This window comes from Chrysoperla carnea, chromosome 4, assembly GCF_905475395.1.
Source record: "Chrysoperla carnea chromosome 4, inChrCarn1.1, whole genome shotgun sequence".
Taxonomy (NCBI): Eukaryota; Metazoa; Arthropoda; class Insecta; order Neuroptera; family Chrysopidae; genus Chrysoperla; species Chrysoperla carnea.
Window position 1 is genome coordinate 6,311,733 of NC_058340.1, and position 27,336 is coordinate 6,339,068.

General features: G+C 30.8%; 1 protein-coding gene across 1 annotated transcript; it reads left to right on the forward strand.

Annotated features, from left to right (window-relative positions):
- Window positions 1-226: 226 nt before the first annotated feature.
- Window positions 227-27,336, forward strand: LOC123297733 (dynein axonemal heavy chain 1-like). The gene is made up of 34 exons (XM_044879494.1): window positions 227-235; window positions 320-474; window positions 1,974-2,292; window positions 2,547-2,760; window positions 3,120-3,300; window positions 3,443-3,561; window positions 6,399-6,604; window positions 7,218-7,380; window positions 7,767-7,927; window positions 8,020-8,238; window positions 8,561-8,794; window positions 9,886-10,048; window positions 10,130-10,299; window positions 10,524-10,732; window positions 11,883-11,985; window positions 12,492-12,741; window positions 13,378-13,508; window positions 14,046-14,151; window positions 14,839-14,993; window positions 15,057-15,245; window positions 15,889-16,249; window positions 16,350-16,645; window positions 17,033-17,343; window positions 18,020-18,245; window positions 19,179-19,374; window positions 19,474-19,667; window positions 19,919-20,076; window positions 20,424-20,790; window positions 21,539-22,145; window positions 22,703-22,946; window positions 23,678-23,904; window positions 24,286-24,467; window positions 24,723-24,852; window positions 27,122-27,336. Exons 1-34 carry the CDS (start codon window positions 227-229, stop codon window positions 27,334-27,336), a joined length of 7,170 nt encoding a protein of 2,389 aa, XP_044735429.1.

Consider the following 27,336-nt stretch of genomic DNA (forward strand, 5'->3'; position numbering starts at 1 on the left):
AATAATATATTATGGATTTAATTGTTTTTTGTTAACTAATTATCCATCCAGAAAGCATCTACAGCTTACATCATGGGCCAATTGATTATTCTATTATATCCTATATCTGGATGTGTTTGAAATGATTTATAGACTAGAAAAAAATTCGTAGTGCAGTGGCTGCGTTAGCTAAGCGAATTTCCTCTGAGATTGAAAATAATAACTATATATAATTTTCTCTAGTTTAATGTCGCAAGTAACTGATTATTATAAATAATTTATTCAAATTACAAAAGAGTTTTATAATTAATTTTTTTAATTTTATTATTATTTGTTTCAGTTGTATAATACACTACGCGATGCTTTAACAGCAATAAAAGGAAAACCATCACCCACAGGAATGCCATTTGAAGCAGTTTATACTTACGTATTAAATCCAAAATCAATTACTATGGGTCAGTTGTATGGTGAATTTGATATATATACACACGAATGGTTTGTAGTCTACTTTTATCTTATACTTTTTCAATTTAAACTTATTTACACTTTATTCTATTCACACAAACGTATCGTAAAACAAGGCAATTCCCTTTACACTTCGGTCTCTGGTGGTAGAAGAGTATAGTTCGAGGGGGACAAGATAACTTTGGGTATCTTTTTATTTTCGGGTTGTTGAATGGAGGATAAGGGATCGAACTAAATTTTTTTATCACTTCAGATGAAGAACTATCACTTCACGAATGGAAAAGTGAAGTTGGTTTATAAAAATCTTTACTAGTATGCGAGATATGAACGTTTAAAATTCCTAATTAAACAAAGAAGCAGATACCCACTTGTGACGTCATACGTGGATATCACTATAGAGATTACATATAAAACTTTGATTTGCTAAAAGGAGATGGGCAACCTTTGAATGCAATCTTTGATTGCTTATAACTTCTTCGTTTTCTTACTTTCACATTTATAATATATAGGAATTCATCGAATCGATTTTCGAACCATCGTTGAACAACATCTTAAAGTTTCATTAACTGCTGACCTTTTTTCACCTAACTCCAATTTTTCCTACCTGCCGACTGGAGTAGTAAGATTTATCCGGGAAAAAAATGTGGCTTATAATCCCGTGTTAACGAAAACTAAGTGATTGTGTAAGAGCGAGATCGTGTAAGTGTCAAAAATATTATTAACAGTAACACCAGATCCCGGAGTGTTAGTTTTATCTATACATATATTTATAACTTGTATCCATAAGTGTAACGTATCTGAGAAAAATTTGAATATTATTACATAGTTGAACATACTAGTATATGCATACTAACTCGGCCCGTGCGGAATTCCGCTCCCGTAGTTACCGTAACCCGTGACTACCTTTTCGTAGAAATAAATGTTACATCAAAAGTTCTTAAATTATTGTTAGGAGAACATGTATTAAAAATAGTAATTTTGTCTAGATTATTAGGAGAGCATCTGTAAAAATATCATTAAAAATCTGTAAAAGCATCATATTTTCCTAATAAATTTATGATATTTTTTCGTTCAAATTATTTTGTCTAGCGTGTATTCTCCTCTCTCTAAGCGGTACATTTTTAAACCATGAGTATATTTTTCGTCGAATCTAGACATAAAAATCTTGAAAATGGGGGTGTATCAAGGAATTTAATAAAGGAATAACAAAGATAAGGGTAGGCAGAAAAAAACTTCCTAGAGTAAAAATATATAAGATGGTTTAAAGAGTACATCAAGAACTAAAAAGAGATATATTGGTATTTCGATCGTATCTGGTTTCGATATTTCGAATACCAGATATCGAAAAATTTAATTCTTATTTTTCATCTACATTCATGAAGTTTTTAAAAAATTCATCATCAAAGTTCAAAATAAGGTACAAATAATTTCAACCACAAGTCTAAACTTGCCTTGGCGCTCTTACTACCTTAACATATATCTACCGTTAAAAATACATTAATTTCACAAACGTTTCTTTTTTTTTACAGGACAGATGGAATACTACCATCAATTGTACGTATTGGTGCAGCGGCCACAAATAATGATCAACATTGGTATATTTTAGATGGGCCAGTTGATGCTGTATGGATTGAAAATATGAATACTGTGTTAGATGATAATAAAAAACTTTGTTTAACTAGTGGTGAAATAATCAAGTTAACAAATAATCAAAAAATGGTGTTCGAAGTAGCTGATTTAGCTGTGGCATCACCAGCAACAGTTTCACGTTGTGGTATGGTGTATATAGAGCCAGCGGTCTTAGGACTTCAACCATATCTAAATTGTTGGTCTAAGCGAACTCCTCCGGTTTGTATAGCATTTGTATAGGTTGATCAATAGTTTGGAATCATTTTCATCACTATTAACCGAATTGTGAATTTAGTATATTTTCGGTTAATTTAAAATGCAATTATAAAATGCATATTATTTATGCAAATTGCATATTTTAAATTTCTTATAAATCAATTTAGTGTTTTTTTCTGCGACTAATACATTCGAAATTACACACAATTTTCCTTCTAAAATATTTTAATAAATCTACGTTTTTCTTCTAACCACAGTTATTTGAAGAGTATAAAAATACAATGTTATCTTTGGTAACGTCGTATCTATTGCCAGCAGTTGAATTTCTTCGAACTCAATTAAAAGAAATAGTTACATCAGTTGATTCAGCTGTTGTTACCTCATGTTTAAACTTATTAGATCTAAGGTTGAGACCTCTAACATCTAAGGATGGAGTTCCACCTCCAGATGCACAAGCTCGAGAGCATATGAGTAAGTTTTAAAGTTTTAATGCAATATTCTTTCCTAAAAGTTATATAACATGAAAAACTGAATTGAAAGTTTTGAACACTTTAAATTATAACAAATTTGGCTTCAGCTTTAAATCAAAAGAAAATAATTACAATTATAGTATTTAATTCTAGCAATTAAAGCTCAGATACCCGCCTTTGCTCATTTTCGACTCAGCTTGACTAAAGCATTATTTGGAAAAGTGACCCTACTTCTGCTCAATCCCTTTGTACTAATAAAAACAAACCTTCTATTTTTAATATGTATAAAGGGAAATATTTAAAAGAAGCAAAGACTTTTGCAATTATTACTGCACCATTTATATGAAATTAAATCTTTAGAAAATCTTATGGTTCCATGGATATTATTTTCAATCATATGGAGTGTTGGAGCAACTTGTGATATGAATTCTCGCAAAAAGTTCAGCGAATGGATGCGAAACAAACAAAAAGCCAATATAAAGCATCCTGATATTGTACACGGCCCTTTATTTCCCGCTGCAGGTCTAGTTTATGATTACCGGTAAGTTGTCAATTACTTATTAAAACTCATTATTTCTAAGCAGTTTTAAATCTAGATATTAGGTTCACGGCGTAACTAACTCCATCACTCGGTATACCCATAGGCGGCATGCTAATTACATTTATTGTTCTATTTGATTTAGACTACATGATGGAGGATTTAACGATAGAACAGCTGAAGGGGACCTACGTCCACCACAATGGATCAATTGGTTGGCAGATATCCCAGATATTGAGATAACAGCGGAAACCAAATTTGCAGGCAAAAACATAATCTTTTTTATTTTTATTTATAATCGTCATTTTAAAATAATAAAAAAACAAGTGAAAACAAACAATTGACTGAGTTAATTGTTGAAATACCATGTATAGGCAGTGTTGATTACTCTTTCACATTACACATACATACATGTCACACATATACCACTAGTTCGATTTACATCTAGGCATATATATATCGCGAGTATGACAAAGTACATGCGTTAAGCAATGCATCTAAGTAAGAGATATTATAGATGTTATATGAAATTGCAAAAAAAGACTTGTATCGTGGCTTCGATGTCTTTTCAGCTATACAACAGTTCTTCTGTTGTGTGCCTGCATAGAGTGGGAGAGAACACATGTAAATAATACTGCTCACTTAGATGCATTATATAAAAATTTCAGCTTGATATGTTTTTTCGTTTTTTAGTTATCGTGATGACAGATGGACAGACGACAGACAGACAGACCGAAAATTGACTAATTTAATGATTTTATGAACACCTATACCTAAATTTTGTTCATAGCATCAATATTTTTAAGCGTTACAAACTTGGGACAAAACTTAGTATACCTTGGTATATTTCATATACATAAACTAAAGTACATAAAAAAAATAAAGGTAATTTTGACCCAAAAAATTCAAAAATCGTATTCATTTGATGATTGGAAGCATAGTTTTTGAAATATCACCCATTATCCCATATTTTGGCTCGATATCTCCGAAACTAGTTTCCTAATAGTTATATAAATACAATTTTTGTAAATTATGGGTCAAAATAACCTTATAAACAGAGTTTTATCGAAATCGGAGCCAACATTTTTTTTTTCGATTTTTTCGATTTTTGTAAAGGGGTACCCCTTAAAAAAATTCCAAAAAATCGAAAAAAATTTATGGTTTCTGATTTGGATAAAACTCAGTACATAAGGTAATTTTGACCCAAAAAATTCAAAAATCGTATTCATTTGATGATTGGAAGCATAGTTTTTGAAATATCACCCATTATCCCATATTTTGGCTCGATATCTCCGAAACTAGTTTCCTGATCGTTATATAAATACGATTTTTGTAAATTATGGGTCAAAATTACCTTATAAATAGAGTTTTATCGAAATCGGAGCCAACATTTTTTTTTCGATTTTTTCGATTTTTGTAAAGGGGTACCCCTTAAAAAAATTCCAAAAAATCGAAAAAAAATTATGGTTTCTGATTTGGATAAAACTCAGTACATAAGGTAATTTTGACCCAAAAAATTCAAAAATCGTATTCATTTGATGATTGGAAGCATAGTTTTTGAAATATCACCCATTATCCCATATTTTGGCTCGATATCTCCGAAACTAGTTTCCTGATCGTTATATAAATACGATTTTTGTAAATTATGGGTCAAAATTACCTTATAAACAGAGTTTTATCGAAATCGGAGCCAACATTTTTTTTTTCGATTTTTTCGATTTTTGTAAAGGGGTACCCCTTAAAAAAATTCCAAAAAATCAAAAAAAATTTATGGTTTCTGATTTGGATAAAACTTAGTATATAAGGTAGTTTTGACCCAAAAAATTCAAAAATCGTATTCATTTGATGATTGGAAGCATAGTTTTTGAAATATCACCCATTATCCCATAGTTGTGAGCTGCCTATTCGTTTAAATAAATTTTAGTAATTTTTTTATTATTGAATAGTTTCAATATTTATGAATAAACAAATGAAAACAAACAATTGACTGAGTTAATTGTTGAAATACCATGCATAGTCAGTGTTGATTTCTTTATCACATTACACATACAAACATGTGACACATACATAACTGATAATCAAGTATAGTACATATTATAAAATTTCCGCCTAATTGGCGCCCTCACGGGTAAACAGTGATGTTTACGAAAAAATGTTACAAACAAAAGTTGTTAAATTTTTGATAAGAAACATTTTTTACATTTAAACTTTTGTTCTATCTCTATCGGTTTACAAGATGGGTCCTACGGACCCAAGACCCAATTGACCTATGATGCTCATTTACGAACTTGACCTCACTTTTTACGTCCTGAGTACGCTGTAAAAATTTCAGCTTGATATCTTTTTTCGTTTTTGAATTATCGTGTCCACAGACGGACGGACGGACGGACAACCGGAAATGGACTAATTAGGTGATTTTATGAACACCTATGACAAAATTTTTTTCCTAGCATCATTATTTTTAAGCGTTACAAACTTGGGACTAAACTTAATATACTATGTATATTTCATATATACATGGTATAATGAGCCACGTATTTGGGCCAATTTTAAATTTTTTACGCAACCATAACGAAACTGTTAAAACTACTCTTATTTTTACCAAATTTTGATCATAAGCCAGCTATAATTTTGGTAGTAGTACTAGTCAATATAGAAAAACTAACTGTCCTCTTAAATGATTGCCTGAAAATAGTGGTTGTAATAGTTATAGCAACTTTTATATAGCCAAAATACTACTCTTATAGAATTTATGTCTAGCATCTTTAAAAATACCATTGAATACAATATTTTGAACAGCGTTTAAGAACCCCAAGAAATTTCCACCAATAGGTTGGAATTTAAGAGATTGTACTACTTTTATTAATATAAAATCTTAAATTTTTATTCTTACTTCTCTATTCGAAATTTTATCACTATTTATCTCGAAAATCAAAAGCATTCGTTTATATAATTTTAATTTTTATTTTTGTGTAAATAATTTCGCCTTCAATTTTTTTAGACTATTAATAAGACATACATTACATAAAATAGCCCCATATTATATGGCACACCCATACATAATATAAAATAGAAAAATTTCGTCTTATTTTTTTACATAGATATTGAAGTTCCAACCCTAGATAATGTTCGCAATGCCGAATTATTAGAAATGATATTATGGAATGAAAAGAATGTTTTATGCGTTGGTCCAACCGGCACAGGAAAAACACAAACAATCGTATCAAAATTGAGTAAAAGTATAAATAAAAAATTCGTTTGTGATTTTATTATATTTTCTGCACGTACAAATGCACGACAAATACAGGTAAAATAAATTATCATTTAATCAACATGAGTTCAAGAAGAACCTCACGTTTAATTTCAAATTTGATTCATTATGAATATATTAAATCGCGCGATGTAAAAAATGAATCCTTAAAATTCACGGAATTTTCGAACAATTATAGAAAATACAAATCCGCTAGGATCCGCCATTTGGCTAGTTTTTCTGCCAATTCGTTCCCATCAATTCCTGAGTGTCTGGGCACCCAGGTAATAATGATTTTGATGCAACACCCTGTTAGTAATGTAAAATCCTCTTAATTTAACCACTTCCAGCACCCCAAAACCTACATCTTGAAAACTCTGGATTTCCCACCCAAGTGTAGAGGGGAAATAATATTGTCTTATCATCAACCATCAACCTACCAACCATCAGATGACCAGGATTTTTACACAAAGATACATGTCAAAATATCACTTCTCAACTATTACAGGATTTTCTATTAAAATTCCAATTTTTACGGGTAACAATTGTATGTGTTTTGAGACCTTGCACAAAATTTAATAATTAATGAATGCCTTAAAAACACAAGTAAAGTATTGCATTCATTTTTCTGCATCCCTAACCAATACCTCCACTTTTCTTTTTTAACTAGAATTTATTGGATTCAAAAGTTGAAAAACGAAAAAGAGGAGTTTATGGGCCACCACCAACCAAACGTCAAGTATTTTTTATAGATGATCTTAATATGCCTGCACTAGAAGTATACGGAGCTCAACCTCCAATTGAATTAATACGACAATGGATGGATTTTGGTGGTATTTATTTGTTTTAATGATTTTTCTTTTTCATAATCCCTATTAATTTTATTTCAAGATCATTTACTTGAGATCTTATCATTAAAGAAACTTACTGTACATCAGACCTTGCACTCAAATTAGACCTCCAATTCTTACAACTTATTCGTCCATTTAAGTTTTCCCTCCTGGCTATCTGTCCATTAACACAAACATTCAAAATCTAAAACGGATAGCGAGCCGAAATTTGTATGCCTTGTTATCTAAAAAAAGGGTTGAATTCTTAAATGGGAAAAATTGGTCATTTGGTCATTTGGAGTATATTAAGCCGTTAGAAATAGAAGAAAATGCTATTAAATACTAACTATTATATACTATTCACTTAACTGATTTGTTTTCAATTTAAGGTTGGTATGATTCAAAAGAAGTTGGCGTATTTAGAGAAATAATTGAATCGAATTTCGTAGCAGCTATGGGTCCACCAGGCGGTGGAAGAAATCCTGTAACAGCACGTTTATTAAGACATTTTCATTATATTGCTTTTACAGAAATGCAACCGGCTAGTGTTGTATGTACTCATATTTTTACATAATTTTGCATATTATGAAAGTAAAAACCCTCCAACTATAACTATTCTTAATCCAAATCGATTTTTTTTAGTTTAAAATATTTAGTACAATTTTACAATTTTGGCTAGGACGAACAGCCAGTCAACTACACTCATATTTAGCGAAAATCGTTGAAGCATCAATGAATGTATATGATACAGTGCTTCAAGTATTATTGCCGACTCCAGCTAAAACACATTATACATTCAACTTAAGAGATATTAGCAAAGTTTTTCAAGGAATGTTGATGAGAAATCCAGAGACATTAACGGTAAGTAATATGGAAAACAGGTAGGTACGATAAACAAATGTTAAAAGTCAAAAATTGTTTAAATTAGTCCAAAAAATAATATCAGATGTTTTTCATATCAAATTTTTGACCAAAACCTAAAAATAATCTTTATTTTCATCAATAAAAAATTTCGCGAGTTTCTCTTTTTCGCACGTTCTCTTTTTATCAAGGTATCGCATCCACTTATATATTTCCATTACTAGCGGAAAAGATAGTGTAATAAAACTATCTTTTTTTGTCTACGCTTAGTGTAAGCCGCGTGTACTTTTTTTCAAATACTTAATCATTATCTGTTATAAAGGATCCATATGAGCTCTTCAGATTATGGTACCATGAAAATTGTCGTGTTTATCAAGATCGAATGATCAATGATGAAGATAGAAATTGGTTTTCAGATCAATTAAAATCTCGAATCCAATCATATTTTAGTGCAAATCCAAGTGAAGCATTAGGGGACGATTTAATTATTTTCGGTGAATTTATGGATTTTGGTGCTGAAGTACGAAGATATTTGCAAGTTAATGATTGGGATAAAGTAATTATTAACAACATATATTAATAATTTATGTTTTGTAAACTCTATCGATGCTGTATGCGCTCAACAAAACAATGTGTCTCACTTGAAGTCTAACAACCTCTATCGATTTGAAATTTGGATATGTTATAGTTACTAATATTCTACCTGCCCTGGGTACCTTTTATTTTTCGAAAATTCTGTGAATTTTCTCATTGTTCAAATTGTTCACATTCAGGTATGGTGGAATAAGAAAAAGTACCTTGGTTTGGACAGTAAAATTTCGAAAAATTAACAGAATTTTCGAAAAATAAAAGTACCCAGGGCAGGTAGTATATAAATACCTATAACCTAACCAAATTTCAAATTGATAGAGTAAAGGGTATAATCGCAGTGCTTGAAATTTAATTGCGTATTCAAGCATGTTGGCAAACAATTTAAGATCAGCCATAAATACTTACTTTTTCTGCGTTTCAAGCTCAAATTAGGGACAAATTTTAAAAACACCCAGTACATAAATTTTGTTTGAAACTGCACAGTTGAGAGTGCCACAAATCTGAGCAAACAGTTTGTATTATCAGTTTTCGAAATACAATTATGTCTAACATACTTTCCTAAATCGCTGTAGGCCATGAAATAATAACTTCAGATGAATATTTCGAAAACGATTAAAGATTCGAAAAAAATACAACAGACCTTTTTCAGTAAATCAATTTTTTTGCCTTTTATAAAATTTTTATATATGTTATAATTTTTGAGATATGTACAAAAAAATGCATTTGTGTTTTGACACATACTTGTTTGGGAGGGGGGTATATGTTGCCACTCTACCATTTGAAAAATTTTTATGGTTTTATGAGATACTAACTCTCCCCTAAAATTCTATGCAAAAATTATGTTCCACATTTTTAAAAGGTCAGGATCGTTTTTTTAAATGATTGGTCTAAGAGTCTGAAAGCTTCTAGGGAGGGTCTGAAACTTTCACCCCTGAATAAATGTAATATTTAAGGACAATTAAGTTTAGCCTAACGCTTGCAACGCTCAGATATAAATATTAATTACATAAACAAAATATTGAGAATAAACCAAAAAAACGGTAATTTAATTTTTAGGTGAATGTTGTTTTACTGGATTATTTGAAAGAATATAATAATCAAACTACAAAACCAATGAAGCTTGTGCTATTTTTCGATGCAATAGCTCATATAAGTCGAATTTCAAGAATTATACGACCACCATTGGGCAATGCTTTATTACTTGGAATGGGTGGTTCTGGTATGTTTCATAAATAGATGTGCATATGTATAATTTACGTTGATGTGATTGTAAATAAAATATATATAAATATATTTCTAGGTCGTCAAAGTTTAACCCGTTTAGCAGCATTCATGTCTGAGTATATATGTTTTCAAATTGAGCTTAGCAAAGCATACAGTGCGAATGATTGGCGAGATGATTTAAAAAAATGCATGTTAGGAGCTGGATTAATGAATAAAACTACTGTTTTCTTATTTTCGGATACCCAGGTATTACTCATAAAGGAAAATACTATGTTTTATTTACCTAAGAACTATAAAATAAGTTTAATTTAACTATTAATAAATTTCGATGGTTTTTCGCAATACAATGTATTTATTTTATCGCGAAAAATCACCATAAAATAACGATTTTCTGTTCTATACATACTAGAAAGATGGGATTTTCACCAATAGGTAATATAAAAAGCTATTTATTAAAATTAATTTTTTAGATTAAATCGGAATCTTTCTTAGAAGACTTAAATAATATCCTAAATTCTGGCGATGTGCCAAATATATATAAACCCGAAGAATATGATAAAATATTCAATGGAATGAAACAAGCCTGTGTAGAAATGGATATGGTACCCACTAAGACTAACTTATTCTCCATTTATCAAAAAAGTGTAAAAAGTAATTTGCATACTGTTATTACAATGAGGTAAAAATTACCACCTACTCATAGTATTTTTTTTAACACTGTAATATCAAAAAATGGCGAGACGAGGTAAAAAAGTCAAGAGACAAATATTATGCAATTCATGCAATAATTATTAATTTTATAATACCAAATTTTCACCAAAATTAGATTTTTGTTCAAAAACTTGTATCTCAAAAACTGTGAGGTTTGAAAAAACGTAAAGAGACAAAAAAGCTTAGAAAAGTTCAAGATATAAGATCCAATTGCTGTTTTTACAATTTTCATGATTTTCAGCAGAATTAGATTGATCGCACGTGCGAGAGCACACATTTCTTATCAATATGATTTTGTTCAACATACTCATACGAGCATTTTTTAAATGCTTCATTGTCTACAATATATTTGTTGTTTCATACAGGGTGCCTTTTTATAACTTGACATATGCGTGAAACTCGAAAAATAAGTTTAATCGAGGAAAATGCTTCAATCGAAAAATATTAATTTAAAAAGCACACATCAATCAGCACAAAAGCACATATATACGGATATTGATAAGATGAACATTTTTAATTAGAAAGTTCATCTTTATAAAAGCACAAGCCCCTTTTTGGAAACCGAATAGTGTAGACAATACATATGACAGATTTTCGCGCGTTTCTTCATTCAATTATTGAACAAACATGGAATTTAAAAAAAAAAAAAAAAAAAAACAAAAACAAAAAAAACGAACCACTTTTATTACAAAAAATTTTTTGAAGCTAGTTACTCATCTAGATTCCGCAAAAGACACGAAAAAACATTTTTTGGCGAAAACTTTTCAGTCCGTTTTTACCTAAACTGTACGGTTTTCGGAAAAGTGTTTCGAACAAAAAATGTTACTTTTTTAATCAATAACAACTTTCTAATTGAAAGTGTCCATCTATCTGTTACACAGTTATGTATTAGACTGAGCTTTTCATTGAGTATGAAAACATTTAAAGTTTTTTGTCTGCGTAATGATAACTATACAAAAAAAAAAAACTATTAGCCATTATAGATTAAAATGACCCACCCTGTAGATGTACTCAATTGTGTACGGCGACTTCTAATGGCTGAAGTATTTACTTTTTTGTATATATTGACAATTATAGAAAATATTATATTAAATTAAACATAATTTTTATGTTTGTAGCCCCATTGGTGAAATATTTCGACAAAGATTGAGACAATTTCCTGCGTTAGTTAATTGTTGTACAATTGATTGGTTTAGTGCATGGCCAGACACTGCTTTACAAGTAAGTAAAATTAATAACTGAATGACTTCGATTTACATTAAATCATAATTTCTACACTGGGCGGAATTTATGTGGTTACTAGCGTGATACCCGCCCACTTCACTGGGTTTAAAAGTAAAAACCACCGCTGAAAAGCCTCCACCTCTCTTGATCTCACTTATCCTCATTTCATGGCACTCGCAGTGTTTTAAAGACCCTTTTACAGGATAGCTAAGGTATTTACAAGATATATAAATAACTATAATCAAAATCTATTTAGCATTGCTTCATTTATCTTAGTTTAAGTTGCTACTTTTGGGAGCTTTGGTTTTAAATAAATATAAATTGCAATTGTCTCTATTACCATAACAGCAAAAAACATAAATGGCAACAGGCTTCGGCTATGGCTGGTTTAATTTAGACAAGGCTTGATTTATTAACAATTGACAAATGCTTCAATGCTTGATGCAAATTCTTGCATCGAACATACCTCTAAACAGTACATAAACCTTGTTTATTGTTTTCAGTCAGTAGCACTCCAATTTTTAAAAGAAATCCCCGATTTAAATGTATCAAAAGAAGTATTAGATGGTATTGTTGTAGTGGTCCAGTATATGCATCAAACTGTCGTCACCGCAAGTGATTTATTTCTACAAGAGTTAAATCGTCATAATTATGTAACACCTACATCATATTTGGAACTGTTGAATGCATACATCATCTTAATGAGTAAAAAGAAAGGCGAATTAACAAAAGCTGCATTAAGATTGAAAACAGGTTAAATACCAAATAATACTGCCTCCATTAGGATATGATTGAGCAATATTGAATAGTATACTAAATTTAGTCCCAAGTTTATAACGCTTAGAAATATTGATGCTATTAACAAATTTTTGGTATAGGTGTTCATAAAATCACCTAATTAGTCCATTTCCGATTTTTTGTTCCGATCTCACCACGATAACTCAAAAAACAACTTTTGTTTGAAATATTTTTCCTGATTATATAGCCTAGCTTCGTACGCTCAGAATAGAGATTAAGATTAAAGCCCGCTACCCTTTCCAGTTCGAATTATTTTTATATTTGTCATATTTTGTTTCTCTATTCGAAGAAAAAATTTAAGTTTTAACTTCGAAAGTAAAAGAAAACTCTTGATGAATAATTTAATTGCGGAAATTTTAATCCATGTAGATCCAATCCTGTGGGCAGTATTGAGACTTTTTTAAGTTTATTTAAGATTACAAAACATGTTATCATAAGGCCTAGAAAGTATAGTTAAATATCGAATACAATATCTCAAGAACCTATAATATTCAAAATTTGGAATTAAAAGTTGAAATTCCAAAGTTGGAATTGAAAATCTTCTTTTATTTATTTGCATTAACTATTTAACACTTTTTAATTTAAAATTAGGAATGGCGAAATTAGATAGTACTGGAGAAGAGGTGAAAGAAATGCAAATAAATTTGGGTATAATGAAACCACAACTTGAAATTGCTGTAAAAGATGCAGCTGTTATGATTGAATTAATTGCTAAAGATACGGTAATATTTTAGAATATTCGTAATTGTTTGGAAATCATCCAATTGTATTTAATTTTATATTATATTTCTAGACAAAAGTAGTTTTCTTTCATATATTTCTAGATAAAATTTTTTTACAAAATCCTATAAATTCAGAACTATGTAGTAGCTAGTCCGTCAACTTATTTTGCCATTGATAAATACACCCCTAGAAATTCATAGGTGGTTCATTTATGCTTAGCCTAAAAATTTTAGCTCTACGAAAATTATCCGAAAAGTACAAAGTTTAGGCTATTCGAAAAAAGACCCGTATTTTTTGAAGAGAGTCGGAAAAAATGTTTTCCCGTTTGCAATAACCATCCTATTAGAATATCAAAATAAGGGATATCGCCAATTTTAAACTAGTCCACGAAATCAAAAATTTTTCAGAAAATTTGGTAAAATAAAACTGTAATAATATACAAGCCTCTCAACATTCAACCCAAAATCTTTCCAAACTCTCCTTAACAAGCAGCGCTGAATCTGAACATGTATACTCAAATTACATATTATTTATAGGCTGTAGCAGAAGAAACAAAATTAGTAGTGGAGAAGGAAGAAGCGATTGCAATGGAAATGGCAGCAAAAACACAAGAAATTGCAGATAGCGCACAAAGAGATTTAGGTATTATAAAACAGAATTAATGGTACTTTTAGGAATGTACGATCCTCGTTAAAGTAATTTCACGTTTTAACAATAAAAATTTTCGATATATAATTTTACGAAATATAATCTTAGATTGATAATTTTTGTTTACCTAATTATTCAGCTTTCGATGTTTCAAAAACTATTCCAGATATCGAAAAACTGTATTCGTACTTTTCTTTCAATTTCGCCAAGTTATAACATAATTGATCATCAAAGTTGAAAATATAATTTAAAAAATTTAACACTTAAATAATTATTGCAATAATCTCGGCGACTCCCATTAAAAAGTTTTTAAAAAAGATGGGCAGGACAGATAAAACTTATAGTTGTAAAATGTAGAATATAAAAATCATTTTAAAAAAATCAAATTCGACGGAATCGCGAAGGCAAAAAAGGTTCCGGAACTCCCCCGCAGACTTACAAAAGTCCACTTTTCGAACGAAAATTATAAACCGTACAATAAATAACTGACATTTGGCTAATTTTTTGGAGTCCTTATGGAAGGTGACTGCTCTTCCTAGCCTCCCTCCTCCTTGATGACGTCCTTGATAATATCATTAGTATCTTTCGGCCATCGAAACGACTGTAGGTTGTAATCGGAGTAATTTTTTTCAACAGCCCGGCTGTTAAATCATATGTATAATTGTACAATTTTCTTTATAGATGAAGCATTACCTGAGTTACTGGCTGCAGAAGAAGCATTAAAACAGCTTAATAAAAATGACATAACTGAAGTAAAAGCAATGAAACATCCACCGACAGGTGTTGTGAAAGTAATGGAAACAGTTTGTATTATTGACGACGTGAAACCTATAAGAGTATTTATCCAAAAAAATTATTTTCGTAAAATTATAATCTGATATCAATCATTTTTGCAATAGAAACCTGGAGAAAAGATTGGCACAAAAGTAAATGACTACTGGCCACCTGCACAAGCATTGCTTTCGGATCCCCAGAAATTCTTAGACAAACTTGCGAAATTTGATAAAACTCGATTAACTCAAGTTAAAATAGAACAAATAACACCATATGTTAAGGATGCTAATTTTCAACCAAAAAAAATGCTAACGGTAAATGGAAATTCATAATAATGATCGGGGTGGAGGGGAGGTTGGGGTTGGTTTTGAAACATCAATTTTCTCTGTTAAAAGGATAGAGCTAAAAATTTACCCCCCGCTTAAGTTACGATAAAGTAGCGGCTTATTCCCAATTTAATTCGCTGACTCGACGGTCATCAATTTTCTCCGATATGGAAAACCCGTTTTCCCTGTTTCCCGTGTTAATTAACGATTATATAGCGGTTTATTATGAGCCTATCAAAAATTGTTTTGGAGATGAGATTTAAAACTTTTACACTAAGTTGATTGTCAAGTAAGCAAAGCATATAATATTTCCGTTATGGAAAGAGCGGATAAATTTTTTCCTCCCCGTTAATTTACAATTCAAAACCGGCTAACTATGCGTCTATTTCCCAATTAATCGGACCAAGTTGCTCCGCTAACCTGACATATGTAAGACATTCGTGAATTGATTAAAATTCTTTTCAAACATGTACCTAGATATTCTATAATAAAAATAAAAACTCTTCTCAGAAAAATATTTTCATCGAAAAATTTAATCTTTAAAAACTAAAATCACTAATACTTAAACACGGATAGAAAATATTTATAACAAATTTTCTTTGTATATGTAAAAATATTTGAGAAATTTTAGATATCAAAAGCTTGTACATCGATTTGTCAATGGGTACATGCTTTGTATAAATGGTTTTATATTGATTTGGCGGTGGCACCTAAAAAAGCAGCCTTTATCGCAGCAAGTGAAGAGCTCCAAAAAGTATTGGACAATTTAGCTGAAACGAAAGCGAATATGCAAGCTATTCAAGATCGATTGAAAGATCTGAATGATAAACTAGATGCCAAAATTAAATATCGTCAAGATCAAGAAGCAGCTATCCAATTGTGCCTTGATCGTATGGATAGAGCAGTTAGATTAATTAATGGTCTAGCAGGTGAAAAAGTGCGATGGATCCAAACAATAAAGGAACTCGAAGAAGCGATATATAACATTACAGGTAAGTTCAAAGAATGATTGATTTATTTTTAATTGAATATTACCTTTGAAATTCCAATATTATTTATATTCCTCAAAAATGTTACCATTGTTTTACATAGGAGACATTTTATTAAGTTCGGGAGCTGTGGCATATATAACTCCTTTCACTGATGTTTATCGACGAAAATTACTGAATCTCTGGCTTGAAGCAATTACAATCAATAAAGTTCCACACACCGCTAATTGTACACCTGTGAAAGTACTTGGTGAGCCCGTTCAAATACGTTTATGGCAACTAGATGGTTTACCAAAAGATAATTTATCAACTGAAAATGCTGTACTTATAAGCGAATCAAAGCGATGGCCTTTATTCATAGATCCACAAAGTCAAGCAAATAAATGGATTCGGAATATGGTAAGCAATATCTTATTAAGGTAGTACGAGCACCGAGGCAATTTTAGATTTGGAGTACCTTATTTTTAACTTTGATGATCAATTTTGCTATAACTTCATAAATGTAGACGAAAAATAAAAATAAAATTTTTCGATATCTGTTTCGAAATACTGAAAGCTAAATAATTAAACAAAATTTTCAATTTTCCATATTTTGAAAATTACTCCAGATATCGAAAAATTTTATTATACCTTTTCATCTAATATTATCAAGTTATAACATAATTCATCATCAAAATTGAAAATATATTTTTTTTTAATTTGTGTCCCCACCGCGTGCGTGCTTACATCCTTAAATAGTCGGGCACAGCGGGCTTTTTTCATTTTTAACATTTAATAAATTTCTAGGGAAAACCATTAGCGTTGTACGTTGTCAAATTAACGGATAGAACATTTATTCGGACATTGGAATCGGCTATCCGATTTGGTAGACCAATTTTAATTGAAAATGTTTACGATGAATTAGATCCAGCATTAGATCCAATTTTAACAAGATCAGTATTTAGATTGGCTGGGCAAGATGTTATAAAATTGGGTGAAGTTGTCATACCTTGGAATGATGATTTTCGACTATACATAACAACTAAATTACCAAATCCCCATTATTTACCTGAAGTTTCTATAAAAGTTTTGCTGGTAAACTTTACATTAGTAAAAAGGTAATTATTTAAAATATATAACCCTTGTGGAAATAAATCTGTTCTGGAATATTTAGTTTGAACTTCAGAAAAAGAATATGTGAAGTAAAAGTAATCTCTGAAAGAGTCAGAAAAGTCTTAAAATATCAAATAAATCATTAATCAATCAGTTAATGACAGAAAATTTTAATAGATTTAGACTCTTTCGGAAGAAATATAGTTCTCCTAGAAGACTTTTTCAGAATTAATCAGATATTTTATGAAAATTTAGTTAGCAAAATAAAGTAACATTTCATTATTATTCACATTTTCGAAAAATTTATTACTGCAAGTTTTACTTTTATCCTATTAAATACTTCTCTTAAGGAAAATAAAAATTTGCCAGGAAATTATTTAGAGTTTTTCTGACTCATTTCTTAGCTCTGAAGAGAAACCAGAGTGGTTGTATATTCAACAGAAATTTTTGCATTTTCGCAAGCATTTCAGCAATAGGGTTCTGTATCTTATCGTTTCATTTTTCATCTCGGTCATGCTCTTGTAAGCTCTTACAATAGACACTAGGCACCGTATCCCAGTTCGTATTTTTGCTGTCAACTGAAAGCACCTCGTAAAAATAATAAAATTTTTTTAAATCATTACCAATTGAATTTTAATTTTTGAATATAATTTTAATAAATTTTTATCTTTTGAATTAAAGTGGCCTACAAGATCAACTATTAGCTCAGGTTGTAGCTGAAGAAAGAGCAGACTTAGAGGAAGCGCGTAATACTTTAATAATGCAAAATGCACAAATGGCCCACGAGTTAAAGGAGATTCAAGATCGTATATTATATAAGTTAAGTTCATCCGAAGGCTCTCCAGTGGATGACATTGATTTAATAGTAACATTAGAAGCATCCAAAGTTAAAAGCGATGATATTAAGGTGGGGTTATCTATTAAATTAATTCACTGAGTGTTTAGCCAAGAAGCGATACGTTTAGATTTTCAAGAATACCTAATTTATTGATAAAAAGAATGAAAGCCTGGCCCATGATTTAATGGAAATTAATATCACGATATCAGATCGTTAATCGGAACGATATGTCCTTCGAAAAAAAGACAACGATAGAGCTGCCTCAGATCTAGATGGCTGAATGAATTATTTAGTAATAAAGTTTTTTTAAAACCAAGTGAAAACTGAGTTGACAGAGAAAATTGACAGAGTTAATTGTTGAAATACTCTATATAGAAAGGGTTGAATATCAGTGCTTGCATTATTTTTTTATAAATTAGAAGAGTTTAAAAAGCCACAGTTACGGCAGCCTTTCAGCCGCCATTTATTTGGTTTTCGAAAAAATTCAAAAGTATTTTTTTAGAATAATCGAGAATAATTCACAAGACTACTAGTTGAAGTTTCCTGCAAATTTTCAATTCTCTATCTTTTATAGTTTTGGAGAAAATGTCCTTATTTGCCCCCTCACAAATAAACAGTGACGTGCACGAAAAAAAGTTTCTTATGAGGAAAATTTTCCTATGTTGGTCATTTACGAACTCAGCCTCACTTTTTACGTCCTGAGCACGCTGTAAAATTTCAGCTTGATATCTCTTTTCATTTTTGAATTATGGTGTCCACAGACAGACGGACGGGCAGACGGACTACCGGAAATGGACTAATTAGATCATTTTATGAGCACCTGAGTATTCCAAAATGTTGTTGGTAGCATCAATATTTTTAAGCGTTACAAACTTGGGACTAAACTTAGTATACCTTAATATATATTGCATATTTACAGGGTATAATAATATGTATCGCTTCCTTGCTTATAGCTTTTGGTTATTTTAATTATATATAAAATTTATAATTTATAAATAACAGAGTAAAGTTGTCATTGTTGAAACAACTCAAAAAGATATTGATACTACCAGAGAATTGTATGTTCCTGTTGCCAATCGTGGTTCAATTTTATTCTTTTGCTGTGCAGATTTAGCGCTTATTGATAGTATGTACCAGTATTCTCTAGAATGGTTTAAAACTTTGTTTGCAGCTAGTATGAACAATACTGAACCTTCAGGTAAGTAAACTAATATTTTTAGAATAAATACAGTGGATGCCATTAGCATCCCTGGCGAATAACCTTAATAATGAGAATGCAATTGATTTGTTTATTTAGATAATATTGAAGAAAGAATTGAAACAATAAACAATTATTTTACATTCAGTTTGTATACAAATGTTTGTAGAAGTTTGTTTGAACGTAACAAATTACATTTTGCATTTTTATTGTGCGCACGAATATTGATGGATGAAAATAAAATTCACCCGCTTGAATGGCGTTATTTATTATCACCAGCAAGCGTTTCAAAAGTAAATATCTTTTTTTATATTTAAACTTTGAAAGCTTCGTAGAAAGATGTTTTTTCAACATCCCACATCGAACTTTGCAAATAAAAAAAACTGTATTTTGTTTTTAAACATTTTTCACTGAGATGAAATGCTAGTAACTGCAAAAAATTTAATTTTTTTTGCTCTATCACATCCAAATTTTATCCAATTTTGATAAACCAAGTATGTAATCCTACTAAATTTGTGTCATACTTATTATTTATTTCTTATAGGCTCCTAAACCTAATCCAGCCTCTAAATGGCTAGAGGAGCGAGCATGGAATGAAATATTAGCCTTAGAAGAATTACCAAGATTTAAAACATTTGTTGAAGATTTTGAGACTCTATTACCATTTTTTTATGAGATGTTCAATTCCAGAACTCCACATACGTAATTTATTTAAAAAAACAATTTTCTAATTTAAACAAAATTTATGAAAAAATCAGTTATATATAGTACACAAAATGCACAATTACATGGCTTATTGACGGCTCAAATTTGGCGAAAATTGTTACTTTTGCAATGTATATATTGAAAGAACTCACTTTACAGTAAAATAGTTCTTTGTGTGCCATTTTTTGATCCGTTCTACTCCTTAATTCCGCTTTTTACAAATTCATTCGATTCCTCTTTTCATTTCCTACATTTTGAAATTTAGATAAACTCCGAGATATATGTTTGTTAAAAAATATATACTTTTAAGAGTGCAATTAACGAGTATCTAATAAAATTTTCAGTATGACTTACCCTACACCGTGGGAAACAGACCTAGATCCATTTCAAAAAATGTGTATTTTAAAATGTATTCGCCCTGAAAATGTTACAAATGCAATGCAAATCTATATAGCAGAAAATATGGGTAACCGTTTTATAGAACCACAAACAACTGATCTATCAGCTATGTATGGAGATTCAACACCAGTTACACCACTCATTTTTATTTTATCAACGGGTACTGATCCTGCTGCTGAATTATACAAATTTGCAGCAAGAATGAAAATGTCTAAGCGTTTATTATCAATTTCCTTGGGCCAAGGTCAAGGACCACATGCTGAAGAAATGCTACAAGATGCTCAAATGAGTGGAAATTGGGTTTTCTTTCAGGTAGATGTAGTAAAGTTATTTCATTACTCTTAAAATTCTCTATTCACCGTGGTAATAGCAAGGAAATCGATCGATTGATTCTCAAGATAGACTACACAGTAGATAGAAGGTATCCACCCTTAATAACTGTTTTGAGTGAAAACACGTCGATTTATGTATCGCCGAGAATGTTCAAAAATAGTATCTAGAAAATATTGGGTTTCATTCCTCCATCACCACCCACCCCAACTTTGAAATCAATGGTTAAGCAAACAATTTTATGCCCTTTCAAATGATGTATCACAAAGTAGGAAGTGATATTTGAAATTTCAGAATTGAGGTGGGTGGCGGTGATGAAATTAAACCTAAAATTTTCTACGTACCATTTTTGAACTTCTCCCTCGATACCTAAATCGACGTGTTTTGACTCAAAACAGTAACACATCAGGTCAAGAGTTTTTATGGGTGGATACCTCCCATCTTCTGTGTAGTATATCTTGAGAACCAATCGATCGTTTTTTTATCACGGTGAATAGAAAATTTTATGCCCTTTAATGATGTATAAAAGGCAGGCGTGCCATTTGACATTTCATAGTTGGGGTGGCTAAGGCCGGGCCGAAGGGATGAAACTTAAAATTCTCTAGGTACCAATTTTGAAGCCTCAAGAAGGCAAATGACAGTTTCTTTCACTTTACGGCTGAAAAATTTCTGGTGGCCAGTATAAATGAATCAAATTCCAGTAATAATAATATAAAATATTTTATTATAGAATTGCCATTTAGCACCAAGTTGGATGCCATATTTGGAACGTTTAATTGAAGAATTAAATGTCGATCAAGTTCACAAAGATATGCGTATTTGGTTAACATCAACACCATCACCAAATTTTCCTGTAGCAATATTACAAAACGGAAGTAAAATGACACTAGAACCACCACGTGGAATAAAAGCAAATTTATTAAAACTCTATTCGGGAATAGTACAAGAATATTACGATTTCTTTTACTGTGATGATCCTAAAGTACCATCTTTCAAACAGCTATTATTTTCAATATGCTTATTTCATGGTATTATCTTGGAACGACGTAAATTTGGTGCCCTAGGATTTAATATTCCTTACGAGTTTACGGATGGTGATGTACAAATTTGTATATCTCAATTGAATATGTTTCTGGTTGAATATGACGATGTACCATTCAAAGTGTTGACATACACTGCGGGAGAAATTAATTATGGTGGAAGAGTCACTGATGATTGGGATCGTCGATGTTTAATGAATATTCTTGATGACTTTTATAACACATCGGTTTTATCTCCTGAATATATATTCGACAAGGATAAATATTACTATCAGGTACCTAATTTTGAAAAAGAAAGTTGACTCATTCTATACCGTAAAATGGCCCGTCAATTTTTCTCGCATAGATAGATGAAAGTATGATCGAAAAAATGTTTCAAACAAAAGTTGGTTATTTTTTTATAAGGAATATTTTTTACATTTAAATTGTTTGTCTATCTCTAATAGTTACGTTAATAGGTACGAACTCCTCGACCTTACTTTTTACGTTCTAAGAACGCTATACAAATTTCAGCTTGATATCTCTTTTCGTTTTTGAGTAATCGTGATGACAGACGGACAGACAGACGATAGACGACAAACGAACAACCGGAAATGGACTAATTAGGTGATTTTATGAACACCTATACCAAAATTACCTTTCAAGCGAAACAAAAAAATCAAAATCGGTTCATCCGTTTAGGCGCTACAATGCCACAGACATGCACACATAGCGGTCAAACTTATAACACCCCTTTTTTTACTTCGGAGGTTAAAAAATAGGTACCAAAAAACCAACCATAATAACCTTTGCAAATGAATTCCTACTAATGTATACAAATTCTTTTTAGATTTCCACAGAATCTTCGGTGGAAGATTATATTGAATATATCAAAACCTTGCCAATTAATGATGATCCTGACTTATTTGGTTTACATCCAAATGCAGACATTACTTATGCCCGTGCAAATACATATCAATGTTTGTCAACTTTACTTGCATTACAACCACGTGAAGCTGTAAGCGCTGGAGAAAGTATTGAAGATGTTACACAAAAATTAGCAAATTCGATTTTAAAAGATTTACCTAAAACGATGGATCATGCACATGTCATGCAAAAGTAAGAAAATTTTATTTGTAACTTGTTTTTATTAACACATAGATAAAGTAAGCTGTTACAAAGGTTAGGTTAGGTTAAGTTATATTGGCTGTCTACGAAGGACACACTTAGGCTATAGAGCCCTTTATGATACCATAATTGTGGTTTACCACCTTTCCGCTGATAATTTCATATTTCAGCTCCTCAATTTCGGAGAAGGAGTGCACCTCCTTCATGCATATACCATGCATTACACCAGCCCATCACAACTATTAATTAAATTAATTTTTGCTCCGACGGCGGGAGTCGAACCCGCTACCCTAAGCATACCGCGGACGGAATTGGTTACGCCTTAACCAACTCAGCTAATAGGGCGAAAAGCTGTAACAAAGCACAAATACAAAAATTTTATGTTATGAATAGTTATCCCTATTCTGAAATGGCAAGTTTAATCCAGTTGTAGCATTCTATAGGTATTTGACTTTTTTAAATCGGTTGAGAAGTGAACTCAAAAATGACGGATTTTCATACAAACTTTCTTCGCCTATTTCACTTTCTTAGGGGTAGATGGATACCTAGGTCATATAAAGAACACTCTCCAAGTTTCAGGTCTGTACGATCAGAGGCTTTGGCTGTACATTGATCCGTCAGTCAATCAGTGGCATTCAGGACAAAACATTTTATATTTGTATAGATAATAAATAAGTGGTTTCGGAAAACATTTTTATTATATAATTATTTTACATTAATAGATATCCAGTAATGTATGAAGAATCATTAAATACTGTATTAGGACAGGAAGTTCTTCGTTACAACAGACTTCTAGCTATAATTAAGGACTCGTTACAAAATTTAATCAAAGCCATAAAAGGGTTAGTAGTAATGTCAGATGCTTTAGAAAACTTATCAAGAGCCTTATTTACGAATGCAATTCCAGACACTTGGAAGGCAAGAGCATATCCATCGCTACAGCCATTAGGTGAGTACAAAATAATCATTTCCATTTTAATCTAGGCTTGTATAGTTTGCGAATGAATTAGTGAAAAATTTAAAAGATTTCAACTTTTTTTAAACAAATTTAATTCTTTTACCTACTTTCTAATATTTTCGTAAATCTGGACTGATCTAAAATTTTCAAAAGAACAAACGCACTGGAAGAGTTCACTATAAATTAACGATTTAAATTGATCGATCCCATTGTTGGAACTATGTATTATCCCCAAAACTAACTTAATGACTTTAACTAACTTAATGACATTCCGATTGGTTGAATTGGAAATTTCCAATTTATGAATGGGATTACGTTATCAGGGTTATCATAAGCGTGATAAAATTACTTTCATGTTGTTTTAATTTTGAGGTGCATGGATAAAGGACCTTGGTGAAAGAGTTGCTTTCATGAAAAGATGGATTGAAGATGGTATACCTGCAGCATTTTGGATCTCTGGTTTCTTTTTCCCTCAAGCTTTTCTTACCGGAACGCTTCAAAATTATGCAAGAAAAAATATAATTTCTATTGATACAATCGGCTATAAATTCCAGGTATATTTTTCGTTCTTTTTTTTGTAATTCACTTTCAGAAGAAGGTTTAAGGTCCCTAATATAACCGATAATTTGAGAGATTTAATTAATCATAAAAAATTTAAAACTTCCTTGGTAAATTTACTAAATCGAAAACCATGAATTTTGACAGTAGTTGTCACGATAATTTATCTGCTAAAAAATACTTTTACGCATTCGCTTAAAAGCGAGCGCACTGAAAACCACCTCTAACAAGCCCATTATTATTTGTTTTAGGTTCTTAGTGAAATACCAACCATTCGAATGGAAGATGGATGTGGTGTTTATGGCTTATATTTAGAAGGTGCGAAATTTGACACAAAAGAAGGCATATTGGCAGAATCTAAACCAAAAGAATTATATTCAGGTATCATTTGGCAGTGTGTTATATATATTATATTATACTACATTTACTCGATAAAGCTTCGAACTATAATTGTATGGCTGTAATAAATTCGAATATTTTTTTTATACTTCGACTCAAAATGAGTAAAATTTGAAACTAAAATATTATAAGGGAAAAATGGGTGTATTTTCGTTGGGAATAAATCGTCTTCAAGCTTAGGGGTTTCGAAAACAAGAAATTTTAATTTAGAAAATAAAAAAAGTCCATGTTAAGTAGTGAACTTAAAAATGAAGGTTTATATATCTTTTCATACAAATTTGCATCTACTATTTCACCCTTTTAGGGGATAATATTCGATAAATCCTTCCTTAAATGACACCTACAGTATAAAATCAAAATCCTCTCGAAATTTCAAACTTCCATCATCAGCGTTTTAAGCTGCGCGTCGATATATCAGCCGGGACGTTGCCTTTTTCCCCTCAAAATTTCTCCCCTTTGAAAGGTTTCTGATTTTAAACAAAATATAAAAAGACACATTTAAAAAAAGTCATCAATACTAATTAATACTCTAGCTCCGCGATCTTAGCACCTCATGTGCGGAATTTCGATTGACCAATTATACCATCTGAAAGGTCAGAAATTGGTCATAAAAGGTCAGTTGGTCTCATTAATTGGTCAGCATCAGAAAATTTTTTATTAAAGATTGAAAAAACTCCACCTATGCGCGATCGGGAAGCATTCGCTGATAATTGGTCAGCTAATATAAATAATTGGTCAGTTTAATTTTATATTCAAAAAATAATATATAATTTCGAAAAAATTTTCAATTTTTTCAACATTTGTACTAGGAGAACATAAGTGGGAATTAGTAGTTCCTGATAAGGAGAAAGGTGAGTAAGTGTTTTCACCCCGAAAGTCTAAAATTTTATTTTGGCAGAAAGTTATTGGTCTGCCCACTAGAGGTCACACTCACCAAACACGGGTGTGCAGACCACTAACTTTCTGACTTACGAGGTGACAACAATTACCTTGCTATCAGGTACTACTTATTCCGTCCGTCCTTGATGTTCTCCTAGTAGAAATGTGAAAAAAATTGAAGTTTTTGAACGAAAAAAAACTAATTTTTTCATCATTTACTAAGCAAACATGCTGTGGTGGAAATTTGAAAAAAAATGAAAATAAAAATCAGATTTTGCTTAAAAGATTTAATGAACTTTTTTTTAATATATGTCCTCACCTAGTTTCGAACCAAGGGACTATTTATTCGAAGTCAGATACGCTAACCATTATACCATTAGGGCTCTGTTATTCGTATTAATAAATAATTATATTCATATTTTCGACTTTCTTAAATTATAACAAAAAGTAAAACTCATTTTCGGAAAATTTTGAGTAGTATTTTTACAAAAAAAAATGGCAAACGAAGTTTGAAATACTTACCTATCGTGAAGTTCGAAATACTTACCTATTTTTAACTGAAATAATATTGTATAGCTACAGAGAGATGGGGAAAAATAAAATAAAAACAGGGTTTGAGTTTTCAACTTTATTTAAATGAAATCAAAATACATAAAAACTATTTACGAATTACTTGCACATAATTCCATATAATTAATTTCATCTTAAAAAAATTTTTTTGCATCAACTTTTTTTTTTACAAACCAAATACCACACAAAAATAAAATGAAAATCCAAAAAGAATATTACGTATTTACAATCCAACTTCTTTATCTCACCTATATTTTATAAGAATTTGTTTGTACCTTTACTAAAAAAAAATTAATTAGTTAATTAATAATTTTGTTCTGAAAGGAAAAATGGGATAGAATAAAATAAAACAAAATTTAAAATATATAACGATATTTATTTATTTATATTAATTTGAAAACGTTATCCCGAAAATTGATTTTTTACTATATAAAATAACCATTATTATTATTCATTCAAATTTTTTATAGGTGATATATGTACAAATATATATAATACAAGTGAAAACAAACAATTGACTGAGTTAATTGTTGAAATACCATGCATAGTCAGTGTTGATTTCTGATGCTGACCAATTAATGAGACCAACTGACCTTTTATGACCAATTTCTGACCTTTCAGATGGTATAATTGGTCAATCGAAATTCCGCACATGAGGTGCTAAGATCGCGGAGCTACTTTTCTACGAAGAGTTTTCTACAGGGTATCCACGAGTTACGGTAACTGTGGGAGCGGAATCCCGCACGGGTCGAGCTAGTCATTATTATTTGGTGTATGACTAAATAAACTTACTATTTTGTAGAAATGCCTTGTATGTGGTTTATCCCTGAAGTAAATCATGTAGTACCTCCAGGAGTTTATGAATGTCCAGTATATAAGACATTACTTAGACAAGGAACATTATCAACAACTGGCCATTCAACTAATTATGTTATGGTCATTGAGGTTCCCAGTAAAAAATCACAAAAACATTGGATTAAACGAGGTGTTGCACTATTTTGTGCTCTTGACTTTTAA